The sequence below is a fragment of the Mastacembelus armatus genome, chromosome 8 (genome assembly GCF_900324485.2).
Source record: "Mastacembelus armatus chromosome 8, fMasArm1.2, whole genome shotgun sequence".
Classification (NCBI taxonomy): Eukaryota; Metazoa; Chordata; class Actinopteri; order Synbranchiformes; family Mastacembelidae; genus Mastacembelus; species Mastacembelus armatus.
This window is the reverse complement of record NC_046640.1, coordinates 575,295-598,596: the sequence shown is the minus strand read 5'-3', so window position 1 is coordinate 598,596 and position 23,302 is coordinate 575,295. Positions and strand designations below refer to the sequence as shown.

Below are 23,302 nucleotides of genomic sequence, written 5' to 3'. Positions count from 1 at the left end.
AAGAAAACACAGAGGAAAAATGAACCTGGATTCAGGGAGTTTTATGCCTAAGGTTAACTGGATAGCATAAACAACTCTGCTCTCCTCTAATTAAAATTAATAACAGCAAATGAGTCAAAACAAGACTTTTAAAGGCCTACTAGTGGACACAATAATCAGGCAGCCTAGTAATAGTGAGTAATAATGATAGACACACGCTAATTCTGCTTGAATGTCAGTGTCAGTCCAGAAAGCTGCTTAGTGGTTGTATTTCACTTGAGACCGGGGCCTAGGCTACCCGTGCCCGAAGAAACCATGAACTCGACCCGGCATCATTTAGGCTCCCCTGGCTGATACCCGGACTCATTCAGACCTCCAGGCTAGATAGACGAGACTTCCCTGGCCGGCAAGCCCTTTTATGAGATTTTATGGCGGCCGAATCGCCGCCGGTGTGCTAAATTTAAACGAATTTCCCGTTAATTGGTCGCCGCAGTAATTCAAGACCCCGAACTATAGCCAGCTACTGTCAGACCGAGGCAGAGAAAAAAAAGAAAAAAACCCTGGTAATAATCAGGCGTAAAGGGTGGTGCATGGGGGGGGGGTGTGTGTGTGTGTGTGTGTGAAGGCATGGAGGGAACGACAGGCAGAGCAAGGCAGTGAAAACAGAGCCGGAACAGAAAGAAGAGGAAAACCGAGGAGCCTGTGGCGGCCGTGTCGAGGGCTTTTCGCCCTCGTCTTCTTCTTTCTCGTTCTGGTCTATCATCGGTCCATCGACCGTCATTTTTGCCCACCGTCTTCTCACACCGGAGAGAAACATGATTTATCGCGGGCACCGCCATAAACAACAGCACTCTCTCACAAACACATAATGGCAGCCCCGGCCACACGCTGACACCCTGCCTCACTATAAATCAAGAGAAGGAGCTGGCTGCGAAAAAGAAGAGAGAGAGAGGAAGTGAGAGGGAGAGAGGGACGACAGAGGCAGGCAGATAGAGAGAGAGATGTAGAGGCAGACAGGAGGTGATGGGAGAAAGATGGAGAAGAATATCCAAGTGCTCCTTAAAATATAAACAGCCATCGGCTAACATTGCATTGCTTCCTCTCTCTCTCTGGTTTGCAGGCTGCACCGCTTCACAACCTATAAACAATGGCTGATTATGATGGGTGGGGGGTCATGTGTAAACAACACGACAGCAACATGCACGATGAGAAAACACGCAGAAACACGGATATTTGGGGGCATATTTACCACGATGTTAAAATAGCCTATGATTCACTGAGAGGACGAAGGCGGCAGCGGCAAAGATGAGGAAGAAGAAGTGTGGTTCCCCCCATGCAATCCCCTTCCTTCCGCAATACTCACGGTGTCCACAACGACCCATAAGACGCACACCCGTCCAAATTTGTTTTATTGCAGCCTCCTTCCCTCTTTTCTCTTCCTCTCTCTCTCTCTGTTGGCGTTTCTCCGTGTCTCCTCTTCTCCCCCTCTTTCCCTGTCTCTCGTCTCTCTCTCTCTCTCCCCCCTCTCTCCGCTGCTATAGGGGGGCTTGTATTTTTTTTTTGAAAGGACAGTTGAATTTTCCACGTCAGACACACACACACACACACACACACACACTGGAAAACCACCAAGTCTTGCCGTTATATTCCTGAGGAATACATACCTATTCTGCAACCTCTGCATTAATTATTTAATGAATCACGTGATGCGGTGGTCGGGGCGTGGGGTGTGGGTGGGGGTGCTGGTGTTGGTATCCTTGGGAAGCATCCGGACCCGTGCACGCATGCAGGAGTGCTAAGTGCTGCAGGAGTCCATTTGACTTAAAACATGAACATAAAATCAGAATGAAAACTCGTGTTCACCTTCCAGGCTTTTCAGTGAGGGGCAATCAGCGCTGTGCGTTATTGTGTGCACGGGGGCCTGTAGGACACGGGCACAGGGACAGGCCGATAAAAGATGATTGTCACCAACTAGACTCGTTTTAAAAATCATTTCAAGCCTCAGACTCTTTCTTCGTTATTTCTCACTGTCACGTCGCTCTCAGCTGGCCGTTAGTCGCACAACAAGGGGGATTCCTCACATTGTCTTATATTTCAGCTGATCTGTTTCCAGTGACTGCAATTCACGGACATATTTTATCTTACTATTGTGCATCACAGCACAGTTTATTTCTCCTATGTGGTGTCATGTTGGCTCGTCCCAGAGCTAGACTAATCTTTAACAGCAGCAAAGCCAACAATGTCAGTGGAAACGAGTCCCAACCAAAGTATTTGTGGAGTATTTCTAATCCATCGAACTGTGAGAATACGGAGGCTGAAAATCAAAGAAAAAAATCAAGCAGGATAGGCTGTCCTGCACCTCTGTGTGATCATGTGCATCAGAATTTAATATCTATTTGCACCAAACTGTCCAAACTCTCGCTTTCTTCTATTACATTACCAAGTTTCCCTGGTGCGGTGGACATCGCGCCAGCTGTTAATGTTTTAGCAGAAGGAGCGGACACACAGGTAGTCCAGTGCAAACCCATACAGGGAAATACCGAGGAGGCAGAAAGAAGAAGGAGAGGGAGTGTCTGAGGAGCGACTAAACCCCCGTGGCGAGGCCGTGAAGGGCAGCAGCCATATAGCGGCGGAATCCTTCTGGCCCCTTGTCTCATAGTTTCTAGAGCTCCAGCCGCCTCTAACAGAACAATAGAGTTCGGGTCCCCAGGAAAAGAGGCTGGGAGGATATAACAGGGCGAACCTAGTTACAGCCTCACTGACAAGAAGCACGTCAAGGTCAAACAATGCAGCAGCTTCTCCTCTCAGGAGCTGTTTCCAGACCGTAGTGTATGTGCAGAAACACTGCCCGTGTCTGCAGCCTCTAGGTGGACATGCCGAAAAGGCCTGGCCATTAAAACGAAGCCTGTTTTGTTCAGCCAATTTGAACCAATATGGAGATGTTTAAGATCAAACTGTTAAAAGTGGGGACGCACAGTGGCGACTTTGGCATGGTTTGGTTTGTTTCTAAAAATCTAATCTCCAAATGAGAAAGGAATAAAAACAATTAGCAGCTCTAAACAAATTATCAGCCAAACAGTTGGCTGGTCATTTATTTCTTACTTGTTTCGGATGCACTAAAAACGCACAGACAGTCCTTTCAACTGGTATTCCGAACACTGCGGCGGTTCCCTGAGATTTCACCCTCAACAAGATTGAAATCAAACATTTGCGGTGGTGGTGATGGCGTCTGTAATGACGGCCATAAATTATAGTATTCACAGTGTGAAAGAACAGCAAAGATAAGTAGCAGCAGAGACCTGGGCCGGCCTGACAACAGCAATACGAAGCAGCTCTGTAAAACTTGGCACAGCCGTAAACAAAGCTATTGCACACACAAAGGCATTTCAATAGGCTAAACAGCCGAATGAGGTTGTTGGACGCGGGTGCAGGGTGTATCTCAACCATAGTAATCAGGCATTTAGTGATGGGAGACTATACGACCTGAGCTCAGACAACACAGAGGAATCTCTTTTAAAATCACGAAAACAAATGTCTGCAACCTACTAATCCATCATATATTTCTCTGTCATTATTGCAAATATTGTTTGATTCATGTGCGCATAGAACTGTAGTTCCTGTCAGATGGCTGTTTTAGCATCAAGGTGCAGAATCATTCTAAAAGCCAGTGTGTTGGAGCACTCTGAGATCTTGGGGGTTTCTTGGTCCGTGATGGATTAAGACAGGTAAATTCTTCCTGCTCGTTAATGATTAACTAGGCTTTAAATAAAAAGAGAGAAACTGAAAATGTCTCTTTGTTAAGATGTAGAATGACCGTAAAATCAAAGTGTCCAGGGCGTGATTAAGTGGTTACTTATTAGCTAGTTTCACCAGAGAATATATTATTATTATTATTATTATTATTATTGTTGTTGTTGTTGTCATTATTATTATTATTATTATTATTATTAGCGCAGACGCTGACTTGGGAAAAAGGAGAGAGATTGATGTACCAGGCTCCTACATCTCGCCTCGTAAATCTGTCTCGAGACAGCAGCACGCGCACAAACCGTTTTTCGAAAGATTCAAGATTCAAGATTCTTTATTGTCACTTTACTAAGTACAGCGAAATTAGAGCAAACCTTATAGTGCAAGACAAGAAATAAATAAAAGTAGAAGAATAAAGAAAATAATAACAATACACATTAGTCAAAGCAGTGCAAGCTGAGAAATGCAGCCAGTAAGTAGATGAATAGTATGAATATGATAAATTATTGCACAGTAATTGACGAGTGAATTTGCATATACATTAAAAATACAATATTGCACAGTGATTGAGATATGAATAGAGTGTTAAATCCAGTATTGCACAATAGTTGAGATGGATAAAGTGTTAGAATGTCATGGGTATTAAGTGTACAATCTAAGGTGCAGCGAAAAGTAAACAGGAATAAATACAACAGAATGTAAACATCAATAATGCAGCAGGATTTAAATGAGTGAAAATTATAAAGTGCAACAATGGTAACCCTGAGGAAGCAGCAAACCCTGAGCATGAGATAATTGCAATCCTTCCGTTTGTGTATGTGTGTGTGTGTGTGTTACAAGCCAGCAGCGTTTAGCTCCCGTATGGTGCTGGGGTAGAAACTATTCTTGAGTCTGTTGGTTCGTGAACTGATGGATCTCAAACGTTTGCCGGAGGGGAGCTTTTTGAATAAATGATGTCCAGGATGGAACTGGTCCTTTACTATGTTTGCTGCCCTTTTAAGGCAGCGTGTTGTGTAAAGTTCTTGCAGTGAAGACAGAGGGCATCCGATGATTGGCAAATGACAAATATATTCTTGCACTGCGCTAGCTGTGACGTGAGGTCTTTTCCCGTTACGGTACCATGGATAGGATTCTTTTAGAGAAATATTAAGCCCAATACAAATCAATAACCAGTATCATTTAATTAATCGTGTTTTGTAAGAGGCCGTTCCTGTTGTGTTTTTATGATGAAGAGGCCAGGATCTATAACTGATATTCGAATGATATTCTGCAGTGTAAACCGGAAACACTGAGTTTCCTTCAGTACACTGATCCTGTCATATCTGGCTTTAACTTATCTCACCACTGTTAACCTCATAAAGGACAGCTGAGGTACACAATACACCAGTTCCATTTGATATGCTTTATGTTTGTACATTTACACTTCTTAGACCGTCACAGATTCACTGCACTTCACAGCCTTCATTTACCACCAACATGTAACAATATGGACAAGTTGTGTTGTAACATGATCTGGCCACACAGGCTACTGTTGTGCTCTGGTTTAATACCAGTGGATGCACTAATTTGTGGGTTAGCTACTAGTGATATAATCTGTAGAGTAAATTGGCATGTGATCTTTAATGCAGGGTACAAAGCACTGGTGAGCACGTTAAAATAAATATTTTGCAACAGACTCTCCATTTGCAACCACATTTAACAGCTCACTGATGCCTATATTACATACTGAGCACGATGAATATATAATAAGATAGGCATAAATAATAAGTAGTAAAACTCATTTTCTCTTCATGTAAAGTGTTTCTATTATTGAAAGCTTATTATCAATTAAAATCACCACAGAGGAATACAAACAAAGTCATGATGCATGTGAATTCTTTCGTCGTGAGTGACAGAGCTTTTGTCTTTTAATGTTCATTTATGTTTATTTTTTTTCTTGTTCATATTGCCCACTTTCTACCCCATGTCTAAAATATTTCAGAAGATAATCAGCGGCTATCAAATGTGAGGGGCTACATCTGCCTCATGAGCTGCTGTCCACAGGATACTATTATATATGATACAACAGCAGTTAGCGCGTCTCAGTCATTAGGATATTGGTAAGTAAAAGGCAAAGACGCACAGTTTAATACTTTGGTATCAATAAGCTGCAGACCTAATATCCCACCATTAGTCAAACAGGCCACTGAAGCCTATTTATCACTCACATGTAACGGATATGAGCGGTGCTCTAACACTACAGTAGGATCAGCACAATGTAGGCCTGTTTGTCTCCGTTCACTAAATGCACCATCTTCGATAATGCAGCCAAACAGCTATAAGCCTATCACTTTACAATAAAGGAAATTTACAAAAATCTTGCTATTAATCATGGAAATGTATTTCTTATTATTTCATCAGTGATAAGACATTATAATGCCCAGTAGGCTACATCAAGCAGCTGGGTTGGGAATCAAACTGTTATTGTTTGCTTGAGCCCTTAGAGCTTAATCTGAAACAAAAGCCTCAGCAGCGCTAACAAAAGCTAAATGGGCCTTCACCAAGACGTTAGCAGGTTGGTTTTTCCAAGTCCTGGGATATTCATGGATTTGATCATAGCTAAAATACTGACTGTTTAAAATTATGACTTGAGCACTTATTTCATTCACCTATTGGCACTGCCATACCACAGCTTTACAACAGTCTGACCTAAAAAATTGTGTAGGCTACGCGCGTGTTGCAGCTTGGCAACTATTATTTGGCTGTTTTTAATGCTTAAAACACGTCTGCTTTTAAATGGCTGACACACACACACACACACAGGCGGTGCAGTAAAAGCCTGGCAGCCATATATCTCTAGTGACGACCTCCTCCTGCCGCCCGCGCGCCTGCACACTGACCTCCTCGGCTCCTCGCTCACTCCAGAATAATACATTTTTCGGCATCTCGGCTGCAGAGAGAGCAAGGAAAGAAAAAAACGCGCGGGCGATTTGTCTGGCAATTAGAAAACCACCACGAGACTCTCAGAGCCAGCGAGAGAGAAACTGGTGTTACTGTTGTTTTTAAGTCTGTGTGTGTGTGTGTGTGTGTGTGTGTGTGTGTGTGTGTGTGTGTAGCTTCTGCTGGTCAGTAAACACGCATAGAGAGAGGACTCTTATTTGATTCCTGTATGTTATAGTGTCTGCATACCCATCCACATGCACGGTTAGGTGTGCGCTGTGAACCCTGAAGGCTCGCAGCTTCCTGTCCAAAGCTGCTGTTGAAACATCAGTTCCATCAGCTGCTCTAGACCTCAACGCATCTCAGTGACAGCAGACTGTAAAACAGAAAGCAGCTTCTGTGTAAACCACCGGTCGAATCAGAGTAAGCTCACATCTGCTGGCCTGGCCCCTGCTCTGATACATGCTTCAACTTCACACTTATTTAAGTGCTAATCCCAGTAACATTACAAAAACAAATCTCCTTTTAGAGGAAGAGAAGCGTCAGCGCAAGCGATAAAGCTGCAGAAAAAAAACAATCCCTATCAACCTACAGACGCAGACACAGACTTAAAATTGTAAAAAGTAATGTGTGCTTTCACTAAGTAAGAGCTCCGTGGATTTTTATTCAGCAACACAGCAGCAGGAGTTTTAATTTAACAAGCGTGTTTTTAATGAACCTGCATCAGGAAAGAAATTAGATTTACTCCATTCAGTGTTTCAGGCTGAGAAACTTTAAGAACTACAGCATCGCCTTTCCCTATAAATTAATTAGGAGCAAAACTACACCATTAATAATTATGGGGTAAACCTTTCCTTTTCATTTTATCACCTGAATTTCTCATATCATGAATGTGTTTTCTGCCAGTTGTCTTATTTTTGTTTGAAGCCTGCATCTTATTGGTGTTTTTCAGCCTAGAACAGCATAGATGTTTCTCATCACCACCAAAACCTCCTCAACAAACAAGTACTAGCAATGCCAAGTCCCGCTTCACTGCTGGTTTAAAACAAACAGTGTCACCAGTATGTTAGGTCACCATCATGCTCGAATGCTTGTTAGTTCACATACACCTGCTAGCCAAGCACAAAATAGGCTGCTCATTTTAATCTACCACACCACCAGTTGTCCAAAACTACACAGGGCAGCATCAACCACAGAAAGCAACTTTAGTGAGAGTATGTTCACTGTTATCTCTTTGAAAGTGCATACAGATATATTACAGCAGATTGTGTTTTATGTTGTGTGTTGAACCACAAAGCAGTTTTCATTGGTCTTTGGACTAAAGTTTGTCCAGTTTCTTTGTCCAGATCTGTTTTAATTGCAAGAAGCTGCTCTCATATGTGCATCATTTGACAGATGAATAGTTGCTCAGTCTACTGTTAGGGTGGGGTGGCCATTTCTGTCATGCTTGACATGTATCTTAACCCTGTTTGCTTATTAATACTTGGTTTAATATTGACTTAAACCACAGTCTTGATCCCTTTATGTCTGACTGGAGTCTCACAAAGTTGTTTTAAGTCATTTAGTGTTAAGATAACTTTAAAATGCTGATAACCTCAGACTTCTTTTGCTGCTGGTAGTAAACATGCTCAAAACTTGTTCTCTATAAAAAATACACAACATAATTTAAAAGACAATCACCCAAATGAGTGTGATACAGAGTTTGAGGGAATCGTTTAAAAAAAGTGTTGCACATGACTAGGTCCTTAAGTGCAAAGTTTAAATATGAATCTAATCTACATTTTGACCCATTCTGATAAAACTGCAACATGACATATTTGATGTAGCTCTCCCTTTGGCACAATATATGTAAAAGGTAGAAGCCCTGGGAGAGTCCTGAGCCAAGCGTTTGAGATATTAGATGGGCAATGTAAGTATGTTGAAATAACTCTGATAATTCAAATATAAAAACTGTAATTTGAAAAAATGAAAAGACTTCACTGAAGTGTTTGAAAGAAATTTGTTTGAAAGTGCATGCAGATATATTACAGATGAGGTGTTTTATATTGTGTGTAGAATCACAAAGCAGTTTTTCATAAGGGTTTTGGACAACATTTGTCCAGTTTCTTGATCTTTTTTAATTGGAAGAATATATGTTGCTCTATTGTTAGGGTGGGGTGGCCACTAAACCTGCAGTTTTTCACTACTGATTCATTTCTCTCATGCTTGACCTGTATCTTAACTCTGTTTGCTTATTAATGCTGTAATGTAATGCTGTAAGACCTGTAATTTGAAAAGAGGAGTGGTGTGGAGGCCAGATAAACAAAAAGTCACAGGTCTGTTTCTAAGAACAGATAGTCCCACTGAAGAAACAACACTGAAGCACTGGTTTGACAGTAGCACTTCATGGTCTGAAAATGAAAATGAAAATAAAAATATATTTGTAGTTAGATTGACATTGTAGATGGATAATGCATCCCAGTGCACATGATGTGAGAATATCTGTGTTGGTCAAATGTGAATCAAAGATGATGAGACTGCGTGTGTATAAGAAACATTTATGCCAGTGAGACCACGGTGGAGCCACACTGACCACTGCATTGTCTCATTGATTAATAAAGGCGACTCCCAAACACCCCTCCCAGCTGTGGGTCTGGTTACCATGCTAGAAAATGAACAGCAGCCCCGCCCAGCACTGGTACCTCATGTAACTCAATGAACAACATATGCTTTTACTAGAAAATGATCAGCATTCTATGCCATTTTATTTTATAACACTAGTATAAATATCGTTATTTATGTCAAACATGAGCAGCACATGGCTGGAACAGGCCTCCTTAAAAGTTAAAAAAGCTGCACAGCAGCTTTTCAGCAGGCAATAAGGAGGGGCATGATGTGTTTACAGAAAGATCCCAGGCTGTACAAATAGTGTCCACATCAGACTCCATTTGTTCTGTTTCAGCCTAACAGGGTTGACTGGCCTTTTCCTACCAAACCACGTGTTTCTAAATGATTTTTATACGTTCAGCCTCAAGTCAAATCCACCTAACTCAATTTATGTGGCCTGTAGCTGATCCCTGCTTAGGTTGTAGGTTTGTCTGTCTGTCTGGGTGTGGGAGTGGAGATATCGCTGCTGTGCCCCCGGGTTACAGTGCCCTGAACTCTGACTGTTATGACAAAGTGGTCCAGGGGCCCCGGAGGTCTGGGAATGTCCGAGGGAGTGGAGGATCCAGCAGCCTAGCAGCAGCCTAGCGAGGTCAAGGGGGGCCAGAAGTGGTGGGGGCAGGAGTGGTGTGGAGTGTAGGTTTGGGAGGAGGGGGTCAGCCTCTGGCTTTATAGCCAGTGGACCTCATCGGTCAGAAAAACGTGTCCCCTGGTTGAACCCTCTATGGCCGCAGCTTGGCCATTCCGTCGCTCCTGCATGACCATCGATTTTTCCTTCATCCAACGCTCCCTCTTTGCCTTTTCTCCAAGATGTGCCGCTTGTATTTCTTCCATTTGTTTCTCTTACTTCACGCATCGAATCACGCCATGCCCTGCGTCCCCATGAGAGGCCCAGAGCCCCTTGACCAGAACCGCGGCCCTTTATTTTTAATCCGGGAAAGATTGATTTCTGATGGGGTCAAATAGGAGTGAAGCCACTACTGCTCGGTTCAGCAAATATCGGAGGCCTGAGAGCTCACGGCGACCGGCGATCGTTCGCAGTTCATCTGGAAAGCCTTACAGATCGTTTGTTTTCGAGGTAAATTGTTTTGGAGCGCGACCGAGAGAGTATCCATTAAGCAGCGCTTCCCCCAGTTCTTTTAATTTTTTTCTCTTTCGCCCACTCCCTGCATCCCCCTCTCCAACAGAGCGCCGTATTATTCATATTCTCTGTTCAGTCTCTGTAGCCTGTTTGCACCTGGCCAGAAACAGAAGCGCGCGCACAAACCTACGCGCACACACATATACATCAGCATCTCATTAAAAGCTACAGGCCTAGACCACAGCCACACTTATAACCGCAGAAACGTAGTCAAGACAAAATGCACAATAAGCTCCGGGTGGACCAGGAATTATTCACATGCGTCATTCTGTCATACATTAACGCACTTGGAGTACTATGAGTCTGTATTCGCGACTGCATTACGTTCGTAGCCGGGCAGCATCACAGAAACGTTATAATTTGAAAATGCGTTTTGCTGAATCTAAAAATCACAACAAAATAGAACTGCCTCACTATAACTACAAAGCCCGTTTTGACGCACAGCACATGCTCAAGAAGCGACAGGTCTCATGAGGGACAGTTACAAAAGTGACACCACCGCACCAAAGAGGGGAAAGAAACATTTGCACAAACTCAGGAGAAAACAGTAGCCCGTTACTTGTACCTGCACACAACATGCAAACAAACTCTCACACGCCTTCCAACACAAACACACTGCTCCAAATGTCCCTGCGCTAAACTGAAAGCCCCCACGGCCATAAATGCCCCTTTCGCCTGATCTCGCCAAATGCGCAAGGGGCAATAAAACCATAAAAGCGCCACCGAGCCATCAGACAGAGGAGCAAGAGAACCAACTACAGGAAAGAAGAGACGAAATGAAATTCCCATGACTCTTACCTTAGACGCCACCACTTTCAGCGACCCCTGGGCCATCTTCTCCTGCGCCGTGAAGGCTCTCTGACTGGTTTGATGAAGTTTCTTTGGAGGGATTTGCAATGAGGGAGAAAAAGTTTTTTTTTTCTTATGGTAGGATACTTGTGGGGTGTAAAAAATAGCTTGCTGATGGGTGGGAAGGGGAGGTGTATGTACGATTGTTTATGTGTGTGAGGAAGGTGTGTGTGTGTGCGTGTGTGTGTGTGTGTGCGTGTGTCTGTGTGTGTGTGTGTGAGAAGGAGTAGGGGGTGTCTTCCAAGGTCTTCCAAGATGTCTTCTTTTTCTTCCCCTCTGTCTGTCTCTCTTTTCCTTGCCCTCTCTCTCTCCTAGCAGAAGGGGTCTTGTGTGTGGCTGTCGGATGACAATAGAGAAGAAAAAGAAGAAGAAGTGTTAAAAGAAGAACAAGTGATTAATGATTTTTCTTGTATAATCCTCGCATTTTTCTTGAGGTGCCGTCCCTTCTGTCCTGTCCAGAAAATAATGGCTGTGAACTTTTTCTGCGGGGTGGAGGGGGTGGGGGCACCCTCTCAGAGATCTGCTTCCATTCACAGAAACAGCAGAAGGCCCCGGCTGATAAAGGAGGCTAAAAAGAATTAGGATTCCTTGCTCGAGTTTATTGTGCGTGATGTCACCCTGCACGCAAATTCATTTATTTCACCTCGGACTGCAAGTGCTCAGGGGCTTTAGGGGTTATTGTGGAGACACACATGTGCGAGCATGTGTGTGGATACTGGAGAGAGGGTGTCTGTTTGGATGGTCCAATATAGAACAATTGTCATGCAGCGAAAATCACAGGTTTGAACACAAATATAATCCTGTGTGAGGAGGAGTTATACAGTCTGAGGATTTATACGGAGCTGCAGTGAAAACATAGGAAGAGAAATATATGTGTGGCTCCGTTTCATCAGAAGATAATGCTCATTCTTAATGGTTAAAGTGGCGTGGAAAGGCCTGCAGTCACGCTGGAGCAGAGTGGTTATTTATTATAAATGTATATTTTTTATTTGTTTATTGTTAGAGTAATGAAATGTGGAAACAAGCCCGTGCGCGTGGTCGCCAAGTACGGCTCTGCACACTGGCTGAGCGCGTTTGTCTGTTTGAGTAGCTCTAGGTATAAGTTTGATAGGAGGGCGGTTTTTACGTTGGAGGAACCTTTCATAAATATGAAGAAAACAGATAAATGGGCAGCTGGAGTCTCTGTGGCAAGAGGCCCAGGGAGAAATCAACCAACAAGTAATAGAGAATCTTCTCTGGGCCGAGGAATACGAGCGGACCAATTTGGGGGCACACTTTTTTGTTTAAAGTTCATCGAGAGGAATGCTATTTTCTCGTTCTCCCCGTCTTGCTCTGTATTTTTCGATACCTGCTCTAAGAAAAGAAAATGAAAATTAATACGGGAGCCGCGCCTTACAAAAGAAGCCATTCGTCTTGTTGATTATCTATTTGGTTGTCAGGGTTTGAGCTATGGCGCCGGCCCGCTCTCTTTTCGTAATATATAAAAAATAAAACACACATGCGTGCATAGCACCGATCCAGAAAACACAGAGAGAAGGGAAGAACACTAACAAAAATTACATTCATTAAAGCATTAAAAGACCTCGAACCGAGAAACTATTTAATTTTTTTTGCTTCAGAACTGAAAGAGAAAGGAAGGCGGGGGTGGGGGGGGGTGGGGTGTCCCATAATCTATGTCGGGCCGGTGCAAGCGCCTATGAACAGCCGTTAAATTAACGGGAGAACGGGAGTGAAACGGAGGGACGGTTTGTGATTTAAAACGAGATTACGGGACGTAATGTACCAAGATCACTCACGGCTGGGACAGATTAATCATCGCAGGCTCCTGATTTCTCAAGACAGGTCGCTGTGTGTTTGTAGGCAAAACCAACACTGAAATGAAATTATTTATTGTGTAGAAGACTGTGTGTGTAATTTAAATACGCCCTTCACCATACAACTCGGATGAGAGAAGGAAGCGTCTTTGCTCTGCTGTTAAAAACCAAAGGGAAATTATACAATTACAACGTGCAAGTGTTGACTAAAGTAAAATAAAGCACAAAGTAAAACAGAAATTCGTAAAAGTCACCAAATCACAATTTTAGGACAGGAACAGACAGAAGAGGATAGAAAACGATCATTTTCAGTCATTTATTTAAATTTCTATGAACTATTTACATATAAGGTAGACGGAAGCAGAGAAAGGAGCAACTTACATATCGGGGGAGGAAACACATGTTAAACAATATAACAATATTAATATTATCACCATCCATAACGATAGAAACTGGTCTTTGGAATGTAAATAAAATAATAAAGACGTTTTCAGAATAAAATATCTAGACAGTGGCACAAAGTCAAAGAATAGAGCAGGGGAAGCAAAGAGGAAAGGGAAGTGTGCGCGCATTTAATGTGCCAAGAAAAGGTGATAGAGGAAAAAATAAATCAACACCATTAACACCAGACATGCAACAAATTTTTCTGAATGTCCTTGGCTAGAACAATTGCTTATAATTAAATTACATTTTTTTAATTCTCCACATACAATAAACGAATAGCACTTTTTGTATTGCAGGCAATAATAATTATTATAATAACGCGTAACAGAATTTCAAAAATATAAAAGCTCGAAAAGCAAAACGAGCGAGAGAAACTAAGAACACAAAAAAATAAAATAGACAAAAAAAATAAAATTAAAATATATAGCATATAAGTACAACTGAGGTAATAGGTAGTACATTGTATAGTGCTCCGTTTATATTGTATTCTTTAGCTATTTGTACCACGATTTTGGTTTGAATAGCCTGAAAATGTCCTTTGTTTAAGAACTATAGTAACCCTGTTTGCTAGGTAGTGGAAAATACCTTAGTTTCACTTCATTTGACTTTAATCACCCTGTCAGTCTGTATACAACATCACTAAATGAACAACCAACCGACCACATAAACGCTCCTTGTCATTCTCAGCAAAAACAACATAAAGCACAATCAACAATGAATTCAAAATGTCCCAAACTATATTGTGTCATTAGACAAAGCAGAAATACCAACCGTCATGACAGCAGACAGAAAACAGTCTGGTGTCCATTTGGATCATTTTAGAGGTTATACTGGAGGCTACTATAAGGTTGGATACAAGGATATGCGCATGTGTGGGTATAGTCTGTGTGTGTGTGTGTGTGTGTAAGAATACTTTCTTCAGTTCCATTTATTACATGTGCATCTGTGTGTTTGGGGGGGTAAATGGGCAGAGCAGCGGTTCACCCCTTTGCTTTGTAGCCGCAGAGTAAACATGACAAATGGATCCCGAGTTTGGCATGATTAAAGATGAAAACGAGGATCCATCTTCACCAAAAATGTCTGGAGTAGAAGAAAGGAGGAAAGAAACCACACACACGCGGGCACTTTATCTCCAGGCTACTGTCTCTGTCACACAGGGGAAAAGATGGAGGAGTATAAAAAGACAAAAATATAAAAAGCACAGAGAGAGAGAGAGAGAGAGAGAGGTGGGGGTATAAAAAGCAAAGAAGCGGATGTATTATTTTTATCAGTTCTTTCAGTCTCCTTCGCCTGCTTTTGTTCGTGTCGCTTTTTATGAATGGGATTACTCCCTCACCATTCCCTGCCACGTCATAACGCCATGTTATAATGGTATCAGCAGAGATCAGGGCCGCACACGCCGTAGGACACACTTTCTCCCAGAGCAAAAGCCTTATTCCTGTCCAAAGTGCAGGTTGCGGTGGTTACAAGCATGGTGTTTATCTTGGGAATCAGATATGAAAAGGGAGGGCACACATCACACAAGTACTGGGCTATAAGGGTGCGGTAGATCGGCTCTGGGAACCGGCTAGTGTCTGGGAGTTTGTGTTGTTGTTTGTCCCAGAGCGGACCTTGGTGTTGGGCAGCTTGTGGTCCTTCTTCCATTTCATCCTCCGGTTCTGGAACCAAATCTTGATCTGCCGCTCTGAAAGGCACAGTGTGTGTGCTATCTCCACCCTGCGCCTGCGCGTCAGGTACCGGTTGTAATGGAACTCCTTCTCGAGCTCCAGGACCTGTTGGCGCGTGTACGCCGTCCGCGACCGTTTCGGCTCACCCCCTGTGTAGTTTGAACTCACTGCGGGGGGACAATGAGAACACATTAAAAGAATAGAACCACAGTGCATTCACATAAATATTATTATTATTATTATTAATAATAATAATAATAATAATAATAATGATTAAATGGCTTATTAAGGTGGAGGTAATTCTACTGATAACTTGTGAAAGTGAAAATAGCACAGGCACAGGAAGTCAAAAGTGACATTATGAGCATACATCTAAAACAAATAAAGACATGGCCACGGGGTTGGACGACAGTAACAAAAAGTAACTGCAGTCCTCCTTTATTCTACAACAAATGTGTTTTCTGGTTTCCCAAATGCAACTGCTACAACTGAACCCGCTTATTGCGCACCACGTCTGCTGTCGTAGACTCTGCATTTTAGAACATAGTTTTAGAACAAGTGTCATTTTAAGGCCGGCGGCGGCAAATGTTGTGATTTGGAAGCAAATCGGGGCCATGGCTGCATCTCAAGGTTTCTAAAACTGCGCTGTTCTGACTCGTTTCCGCATGTACAGCACTGCCGAAAATCTGAAAGCATGAAAAGAGCACTTTTCTTGCCTTTCAATGGTCTGATGCACACATGCCACGGTTGGTAGCAATGGATATCTATAAACTGGCTGATGGCTGATGGTGGTGGTGGGGGTGCAGCAGCTACACGACGGCACTGAATGGTCGACTGAATAATGGTTAAACAAATCGCAAAGCTACATTGACACGGTAGATAACGTACTGAGTCCAAAGTGTCCGAAGAGAGGACAGGTCCAAAGACAAAGATTAAAACGAAATAGCTTTCCTTGTCCAGCAAGCAGCATTCATTATGGTGACTGTGCAAAAGTGACATTCTGCCGCCGCTCGAACATGCACCCCGATAATCCCAAACCGCAATAGGCAGCAAGTCTATTATAACATTACAGAGAAGCCATAATAGACTGGAGCTATTCGGGTTTACATTAGTGTTTTATGGCCGGCTCCATAAACATGAATATTTCAGCTGCCATAAAACGTTCCCTCCCCTGGAACAAGAAGTGGGGAAGGAAGGCTCGACAGAGTAAAGTACACCGTTTATACAACCCGACCACTTAAAATCAAATTACCAAAGCATAAAAGCTAACTTATGGGCTCGGTCTGAGTTGTCATAAGGCGAGGAATTAGAGCAGACGAGCCTAAGATCGGACTTCAAAAGGCACCTCAGCGGAGAGGTGTAATAAAAATTTATGGAGGGTGTAATTATATTGGCCCTGCAAACAGACGATCGTAAATCTCGACCCAAGGGCTACTCTTCTACTTCTAACAGAAAAGAGTGAGGGGAAGCCATAGATTTTGACAGTGGACACCTAGCTGACTGCATGGGCTCCAACTGCAGGCATAAAAGCGCAGCGAGGGAGAGGGAGAGAGAGAAAGAAGTTTGCATGCAGCACTTACCTATGTTTACATGGACTTTCTTCATCCAGGGGTAGACAACCGGGTCTTTATGAGTGCTCCCGGGGGAAGAAGTGCTTTGGCTGTGAGGCGTTTGGCCGCAAGACGGGGGTGGAGGCGGGCTGGGTGTAACCGATTCGCAGCGATGGCTCTGCTCGGGGACTGGGGTGGTCTGCAACCCGGACGGGTGAAGGACGTGACCCCGAGGGGACATCACCACCGACGCGGGCTGCCCTGCGCGCTGGCACGGCGTGTACGGCGGCTCGGCTCGCCGCTGGTGGTTGTGGTGGTGTGGGTGATGTTGGCGGTGGTGGTAGAGAGAGTCCGGCTGAAAAGCGGCAGGCTCCTGCCTCTGAGAGCTGTAGTAGTCCGGAGAGTGGCTGGGCAGATAGTCGCTCTGTGAGTATTCCTCGCACGGTGGGAACTTCGGGTCCACATAGTTGGAGTTGATCAAATAGGAGCTCATGGCCATTAATTTCAGGCTTTTTGTGGAATTCAGCCTACTCGGAAAATATATAACTAAAATTTATATCTCATCCCTTTACTCTTCGGTTATTCCTGTTCAGTTAAACCCTCCTACTTTTCTGTCAAGTGAAGAAAGTTAAGAGGCCACGTGACGGCACCCGGCCAATGGCACGCCTCCAGGACAAACCCCGGATAAGGAAATGGGAGAATACACTGAGCCCCCGCACGCGCATCATCATATGGCCTCAGTTTGTGGGCATTCACAGTCTTACAATACTTTCCCCTGTTCCCCCAGCTACCCCGCCCCGCACACTCTCTTTATGCCCTGCTCTCTCCTCATGTCTCGGGCCTACATGACGGCATGCATGCCGCCCTGAGCATGCAGAGAATCCAAACAATAATACAACGCGTCCGACACGCTTGAAATACATTCGGCTCCAGCTGAGGCCGCGTCGGGGAACATGTACATGAACAGAGGAGCCTGCAGTACGCTTCACAGTCCTCCTTTACTGCAAACGAACCCGTCTAAGATTATAAATCTGGAAGTTCAAGTGGAATTTAGACAGAAAAGAAAAAGAAGCAGCATAAAGAAAGTGCTTGGCACCGGCACCACCCTCTGTGTATATATTTGGCTGTGTCTGAAAAAGGCTTGTTCTTTCTTTTTTTTCTCTTCTTTTTAGATCTCTAATAACGGGGAGTGGGAAAGGGGCCTGGCCGGCTACTGCGCCGCCACCCAGCAGCAGCACCGTGTCAGAGATAAATCTAGCTTGTTTAGGATCGATAGAAAATTCATCAACTAATTCAGGTTACACTGCCTCCTAAATCACTAGCAGAGCTTTGCATTAAGGACGAGTCTCTTTTTTTAAGCCGTTTTGCTCCTCGTGCATTGCGATTCCTGCTCAGCCAGAGTCGCCTTTTGCCTTGTATGAATGAACACAATTTATATGTTCTGATATAAAACCACTGTAATAACAACCCCGTGCAGACTGTTTGCCCTGGAGTTTTGCATTGTTGAACACCGCTCTTTGTCCTCCTACAGCGCACACTGCCCCGTAACACGCTGTCATAAAGCAGACACACACAGCAAAATGAAAACAAAGACTTGAACTTGTGAAGACAGCATATTGCATTACAATAATCATACTGTTCTCCTCGAATAATCACCGGGCACGTTTTAGAAAACGCCGTTTAAAACCTGTGCATTAATCTGCGTCATTTCTTTGTGTGTCCTAAGCTTCAAGACAACACGCAAACAGAATGCAATGTACTATAAAACATAGCACTACAGCACACAGAGCGGGTAGAACACTCTAGATGGCAGGTGGATGGCAGATAGATGGCAGGTGGGATTTCCTGTTGTGTTATCAGGAGGATTAAACATTTGCACACACACAGACACACAACCAAGGTGATGGAGATATCCAAGGCCTGTGTTTGCAGAAAATTGACCGCCTCTAATTCGAAACCTAACCTACACACACATAAACACACAAACAACTCCCACTGCGCCTTCTTAGAACAGTAAAGGCGGCCGCATCATTTTTCAAAAAGACAAATAATAAATAAGAGTCCAGTTCAAGCTGGAGTTAGCCTTTAAAACTGCGACCCGGGTTTATGATCGAAAAAATGAAATGTAGAAATTTTTTTGAGTCCTCATCACTTTGGAGGCGAATAGACACGATAGATATAACAATAGGAAGGATCAACTCAGCGTCATCATAGCCAAGACACATGTCCTGAAAATAGTAGGACAGTATTTAAATAAATAGTACTATTAGTAGACTATTTACTATCTTAATGGAGAAAATGAAACACACGAGACAATCGTTTCTCCTTTTTACCAGTTTTAATAGTCTCCAAATTAATTCAAATCAAAAACTGCGACGAAAACAGCAGCTAGGCCTATTCAGTATGTGCACGATCCATCGCTGGCGTCGTGTATAAATCCACTATATACTCCCCTAGAAGCGAATTTGTGATTGTTTTAATGATTTTTACACAAATCCGGATCTACAGGGTAGATATAGAAGACAGTGGCTCTCTGGAGGCACAGGTTTACACCGCTGATAGACTTTTATTGCTTTCATAAACCCCCTGCCAGCCACACCGGATAATTTCATCCATCTTTACTGTCTCTGATCCCTGACCAGCTCAGTGCTGATGGGTATCTGGGAAACAGGTTACAGTATTGGAAGACTTGCTCTAAGTCAAAGACTTGGTTAAACTGCTAATTCGCAAATAAAAGAAGGTAAAATAGAAGAACCATGTTCTGTGATATAAATGTGAGGACAGAAGGGAAGAGAGGTAGGCTCGGTGCTGGATCACAGGCCCGTTTAAATTGTTTGCTGTTTGCTCAGGCTTTAATACGAAACAAAGAAATGAAGCTTGTTAAAAAACTGAAGGTCTTCCATGTGCAATGCAAAATTCCGTTCGCCATATTTAATCATATCAAATAACAGCCTACCATTTATTTTTCGTATAATGCCCACTTCTGTTGTTAGGCCTAATATTATTGTTTTAAGTGGGAAGGCCTCAGACATTTATTTACACGCTTTTTATCATTCGAAATATTTCTTATAGTGAATTTACTTCTTCGCTACTGCTTTTAAAACGAAAGTTTTCTTCAAAACCAACATACTCACACCGTTTTTCATGACGTCATAGTCGCTCAAAATGTAATTAGGGCTACGGTCATAATTATCCTTAAAAACGCTTGGCAGCTCCAACCGTGGACCTTTCTAACAGAATGAACACAAGCGCTTAATGAAAGAAAAGACAGATGGCTTGGCACGGGGAAACACTGTCCTATCAAAAATTGTTCTGAGTGATGTGACTGAAGGATAGATGGACCAGGGAATGAATGAAAGCATGTCTGCTCAGTATAGTAAATGGGCTGCACTGTGCCTGATTTAACTGGATTAAAAAGTGATTGACCCTCACACGCACTGAACTTTTTCATAATTCTATCTATCTATCTATCTATCTATCTATCTATCTATCTATCTATCTATCTATCTATCTATCTATCTATCTATCTATCTATCTATCGATCTAGTACCTAAAAATAATAATAAAACAACAAAGAACAAGAATTCATAAGTAAAATAACACATGCAAACTCAATTAAAACCAGAATAAAGGAAGTTTACATTTTACTCTAAGTGCATATCATTGATACACAGAAAAAACAGATCTCTTCCGTGCAAAAATCCAATTGAAATTGATTCATATATGAGCAAGGTGCTGCTCCTGGTGCATTGTGACGCTCTGAGTGCTTTCAGGTTTTTCCTGCTATATTTTCCATGTAATTTCTATCCTGCTCCCGTGCTACTTCCATTGATTTTGTGACACTGACACTCCCTCCCTGCTGCAGGCAATAATGCTGCTCTCCGTTTCCTCCGAAAGTTGCTCATACATCACCAGCGGACAACAAAAGCTGAGAGCATGGTGACTCTTTAGGCTGCAAGGAGAGTTACTCTAACCCTGCTTCTAATTTGCGTCTACTGCATTTTTTTCTATTCCAGCAACTCGGTTCTATATCTATTTCAAATCTTTCTTTTGTAGTGTAGTGTAGTTCAATTATTATTCTCTTCTATTCTGCGCATGTGTGGGAATATTTTATCACCTTGACCTCCTGCTTTGCCCCGGGTCATCTCAGGTATCTAGGTGTGTTGAGTCTGACTGTGGCACTTCCCTTTCCCTTGTCATGTTTGTCATCGGCAGCAATTCAGCTCAATGGCAGCCCAGGGTTTCCGGCTACAGATAGAGTTCAATGTGCTTGCGAAGGCCCAGAGATGTTCGGAGGTACTGAGCTGACAAGGTCAGAGAAAGGAAGTCACTTATAGAATATGATGTGACAAAATATGAAGTCATAAACGAAGGTAATGCTACTGGTCGTCATACTAATTTGCTAACATAATGTTGAAATTGGCTTTTAGTTTATTCAACGCAGACAGAGCTCAGCAAAAAAGAAGAGCTTCTCGCTGCTGTGCCATTTAGATGTAGCATGTTTCAGTGAAGCGACAGCAAGACAGGCCATAGGAATGGAGAGGTCGAGATACAGTGAAGGGAAAAGGTCAGCGCATCTGCATTTAAACATGTGGCTTTTATTGTGGGTCAGTTCCGTTTCTAGTTCAAACAGCAGCATGCTCAGAAGTGAAATAAAAGCAATAAAATATGCAGCGAGCCCGGGGTGAATAAATAACTCCGAACTCCCCAATTTACGACCTTTGTAATTGGTTTGCCCCATCAGTTGTTGTTGGCAGAGCTGCCGGAAGAAAATGCTCTCTGCTCATAATTCCACTACAAATTGCGATTCAACTAAAATAGATTTTAACGAACATTAACGTCAGATTAGTGTTTGGTTTCATAATAAAGTCCTGGACGGAGAGGTTTTTCTAGAGTCAGTAAAAATAATGTTCTGATAGAATGTCTACATAAAATGAGAATTTGCTTAGAAATCCTTTTTAAAACATTACATTAAAACATTACAAACATTACATTACGTTGTCCCCTTCAACAGCAGGCGCTGACAGAAAATGAAAAACAACACACTGAAGGGTTAAACGGCCCCATTATCGGCAGCGAACGGACTTGTCAAGCTTATGAAGTATTATGGAGGTGAGAAAGTTGTAGGAACAACGAGGAAAAAGAGAAATGTGATTTTGCTCCTTTGTGCAGTTTGAAAAATAAACCGAGGCCCATTCCCCTGGTTATTGTCATGCAAAATAAGCGACAGATGAAAAAATGAAGTGCTGCATAGGCCTGTCCCCATGTGGCAACTATTCATCTGAAGGTGTTTCTGGAATATATATAGTGTGTGGAAGTAGGAAGGTCTATAAGATTAAATGATTCATTTCACAGTGCAGCAGGTGGACCAGCAGTCTGCAGCAAGTCATAAGAACTAATCCAAACGACGGTTATAACGTGACCAGACAAACTGTTTTCTCTTAATAAATAATAATAATAATAATATCGTCGTGCAGCTCTGCTCAACACACCCGGACAACTAGCTGCCTGTGCAGATGAACTAACGGCATAACTGCTGTGGGTGAACATGCTGGAGAGCATTGGCACAGCATTTCCGTCGATGGAGGCGCACAATTGAAGGATGAAATAAAATGCTCCCTATAGAATCGCTGCATTTCACGTCACAGCCAGCTTATAATTAAAGAAACTCCAAATTAAATTAACAATGTAGGCTCACTTTGGCAGCAGCAGCAGCAGAAAATAACACATCTGGATGTCAGCTAACACAAATGCTGCAATGCTGGCGCTAAGCCTAAAAATGGAAATATTCTGTTTATTCATTCACCTTTCGACAGTGAACATTTTTTTTATATTTTCCAACAAATAGAAAATAAGTATTTAAGACGCTATCTTCAACACGGGAACTAGGCATATATATGTTAAAGGGATTTACTATAATTAAACAGAATACTTGTGTAAAAATATGTTTGGATTTAATCGAAAAAGAATATTAAGAGAGAAAGTTATCCACCGTGACCTTTAACCTTACACTGGCCACGACCTCGACTTCGCCCTCAATAGCCGTAACATCTATCTATCTGTCTGTCTGTCTGTCTGTCTGTCTGTCTGTCTGTCTGACTTATGGGCACTTCTGGCTGACAAGAGAAGGAAAAATCGGGATAACCAAAAAGGCTTAATTAGACTAACTAATTAAGCAGCATGATATCAAGCTATATTGAAGGAAATTGAGCTCGCAAGGCGGAAACACATGGTTCAAATAACCATGGCATGACGTGCACAGCCTATAATTGGTCAAAAATATGAATTGATAAAGTCTTTACGAAATAAATTGCCTTGGAAACAGGGGAAGGGGAGGAGGGGGTTCTGCAACACGTGGTCGCCCCCCCTCCCGGCATGGACAAAGCACCTGCCTCACACGCACACACACACACACAGACACACACACACACGCACACACACACACACACACACAGAGTATGAAGCAAGAAAGTGGGCACACGCACACAAACTAACACACGCATGCATAGAATGTCACTGTGTAAATGAGGGAGCTTCTTTTTCTACAAG

The 23,302-nt window shown here is 42.8% G+C and overlaps 2 protein-coding genes across 10 annotated transcripts in view; both read right to left on the bottom strand.

Moving 5' to 3' along the window:
• Positions 1-23,302, bottom strand: part of hoxb3a (homeobox B3a) — an 88,973-nt gene that overhangs the window by 35,092 nt on the left and 30,579 nt on the right. For 5 of the 9 annotated variants that reach the window (XM_026326118.2, XM_026326117.1, XM_026326122.2 and 2 more), the window contains exon 2: positions 11,228-11,614. The exons of 2 other annotated variants lie outside the window; for them this stretch is intronic. The gene's annotated coding sequence lies outside the window, so the exon portion shown is untranslated. Of the gene's footprint in view, positions 1-11,227; positions 11,615-16,783; positions 16,875-20,870; positions 21,001-23,302 lie in introns of those variants that run through there. 2 more of the 9 variants (XM_026326121.1, XM_026326119.1) reach the window with 2 other exon arrangements.
• On the bottom strand, positions 13,394-17,525 carry hoxb4a (homeobox B4a). Its single transcript, XM_026326137.2, has 2 exons — positions 16,784-17,525; positions 13,394-15,370 (listed from the first exon to the last, which is right to left on the bottom strand). Exons 1-2 carry the CDS (start codon positions 17,250-17,252, stop codon positions 15,069-15,071), a joined length of 771 nt encoding a protein of 256 aa, XP_026181922.1. The 5' UTR covers positions 17,253-17,525; the 3' UTR covers positions 13,394-15,068.

What these genes read in the sequence shown, in the direction of transcription:
- hoxb4a (XM_026326137.2), bottom strand. Translation starts at nt 17,252, where the DNA reads ATGGCCATGAGCTCCTATTTGATCAACTCCAACTATGTGGACCCGAAG. An exon ending in GAAAGTCCATGTAAACATAG is followed by an intron (nt 15,371 to 16,783) that starts GTAAGTGCTGCA and finishes GTCCCCCCGCAG; the next exon opens with TGAGTTCAAACTACACAGGG.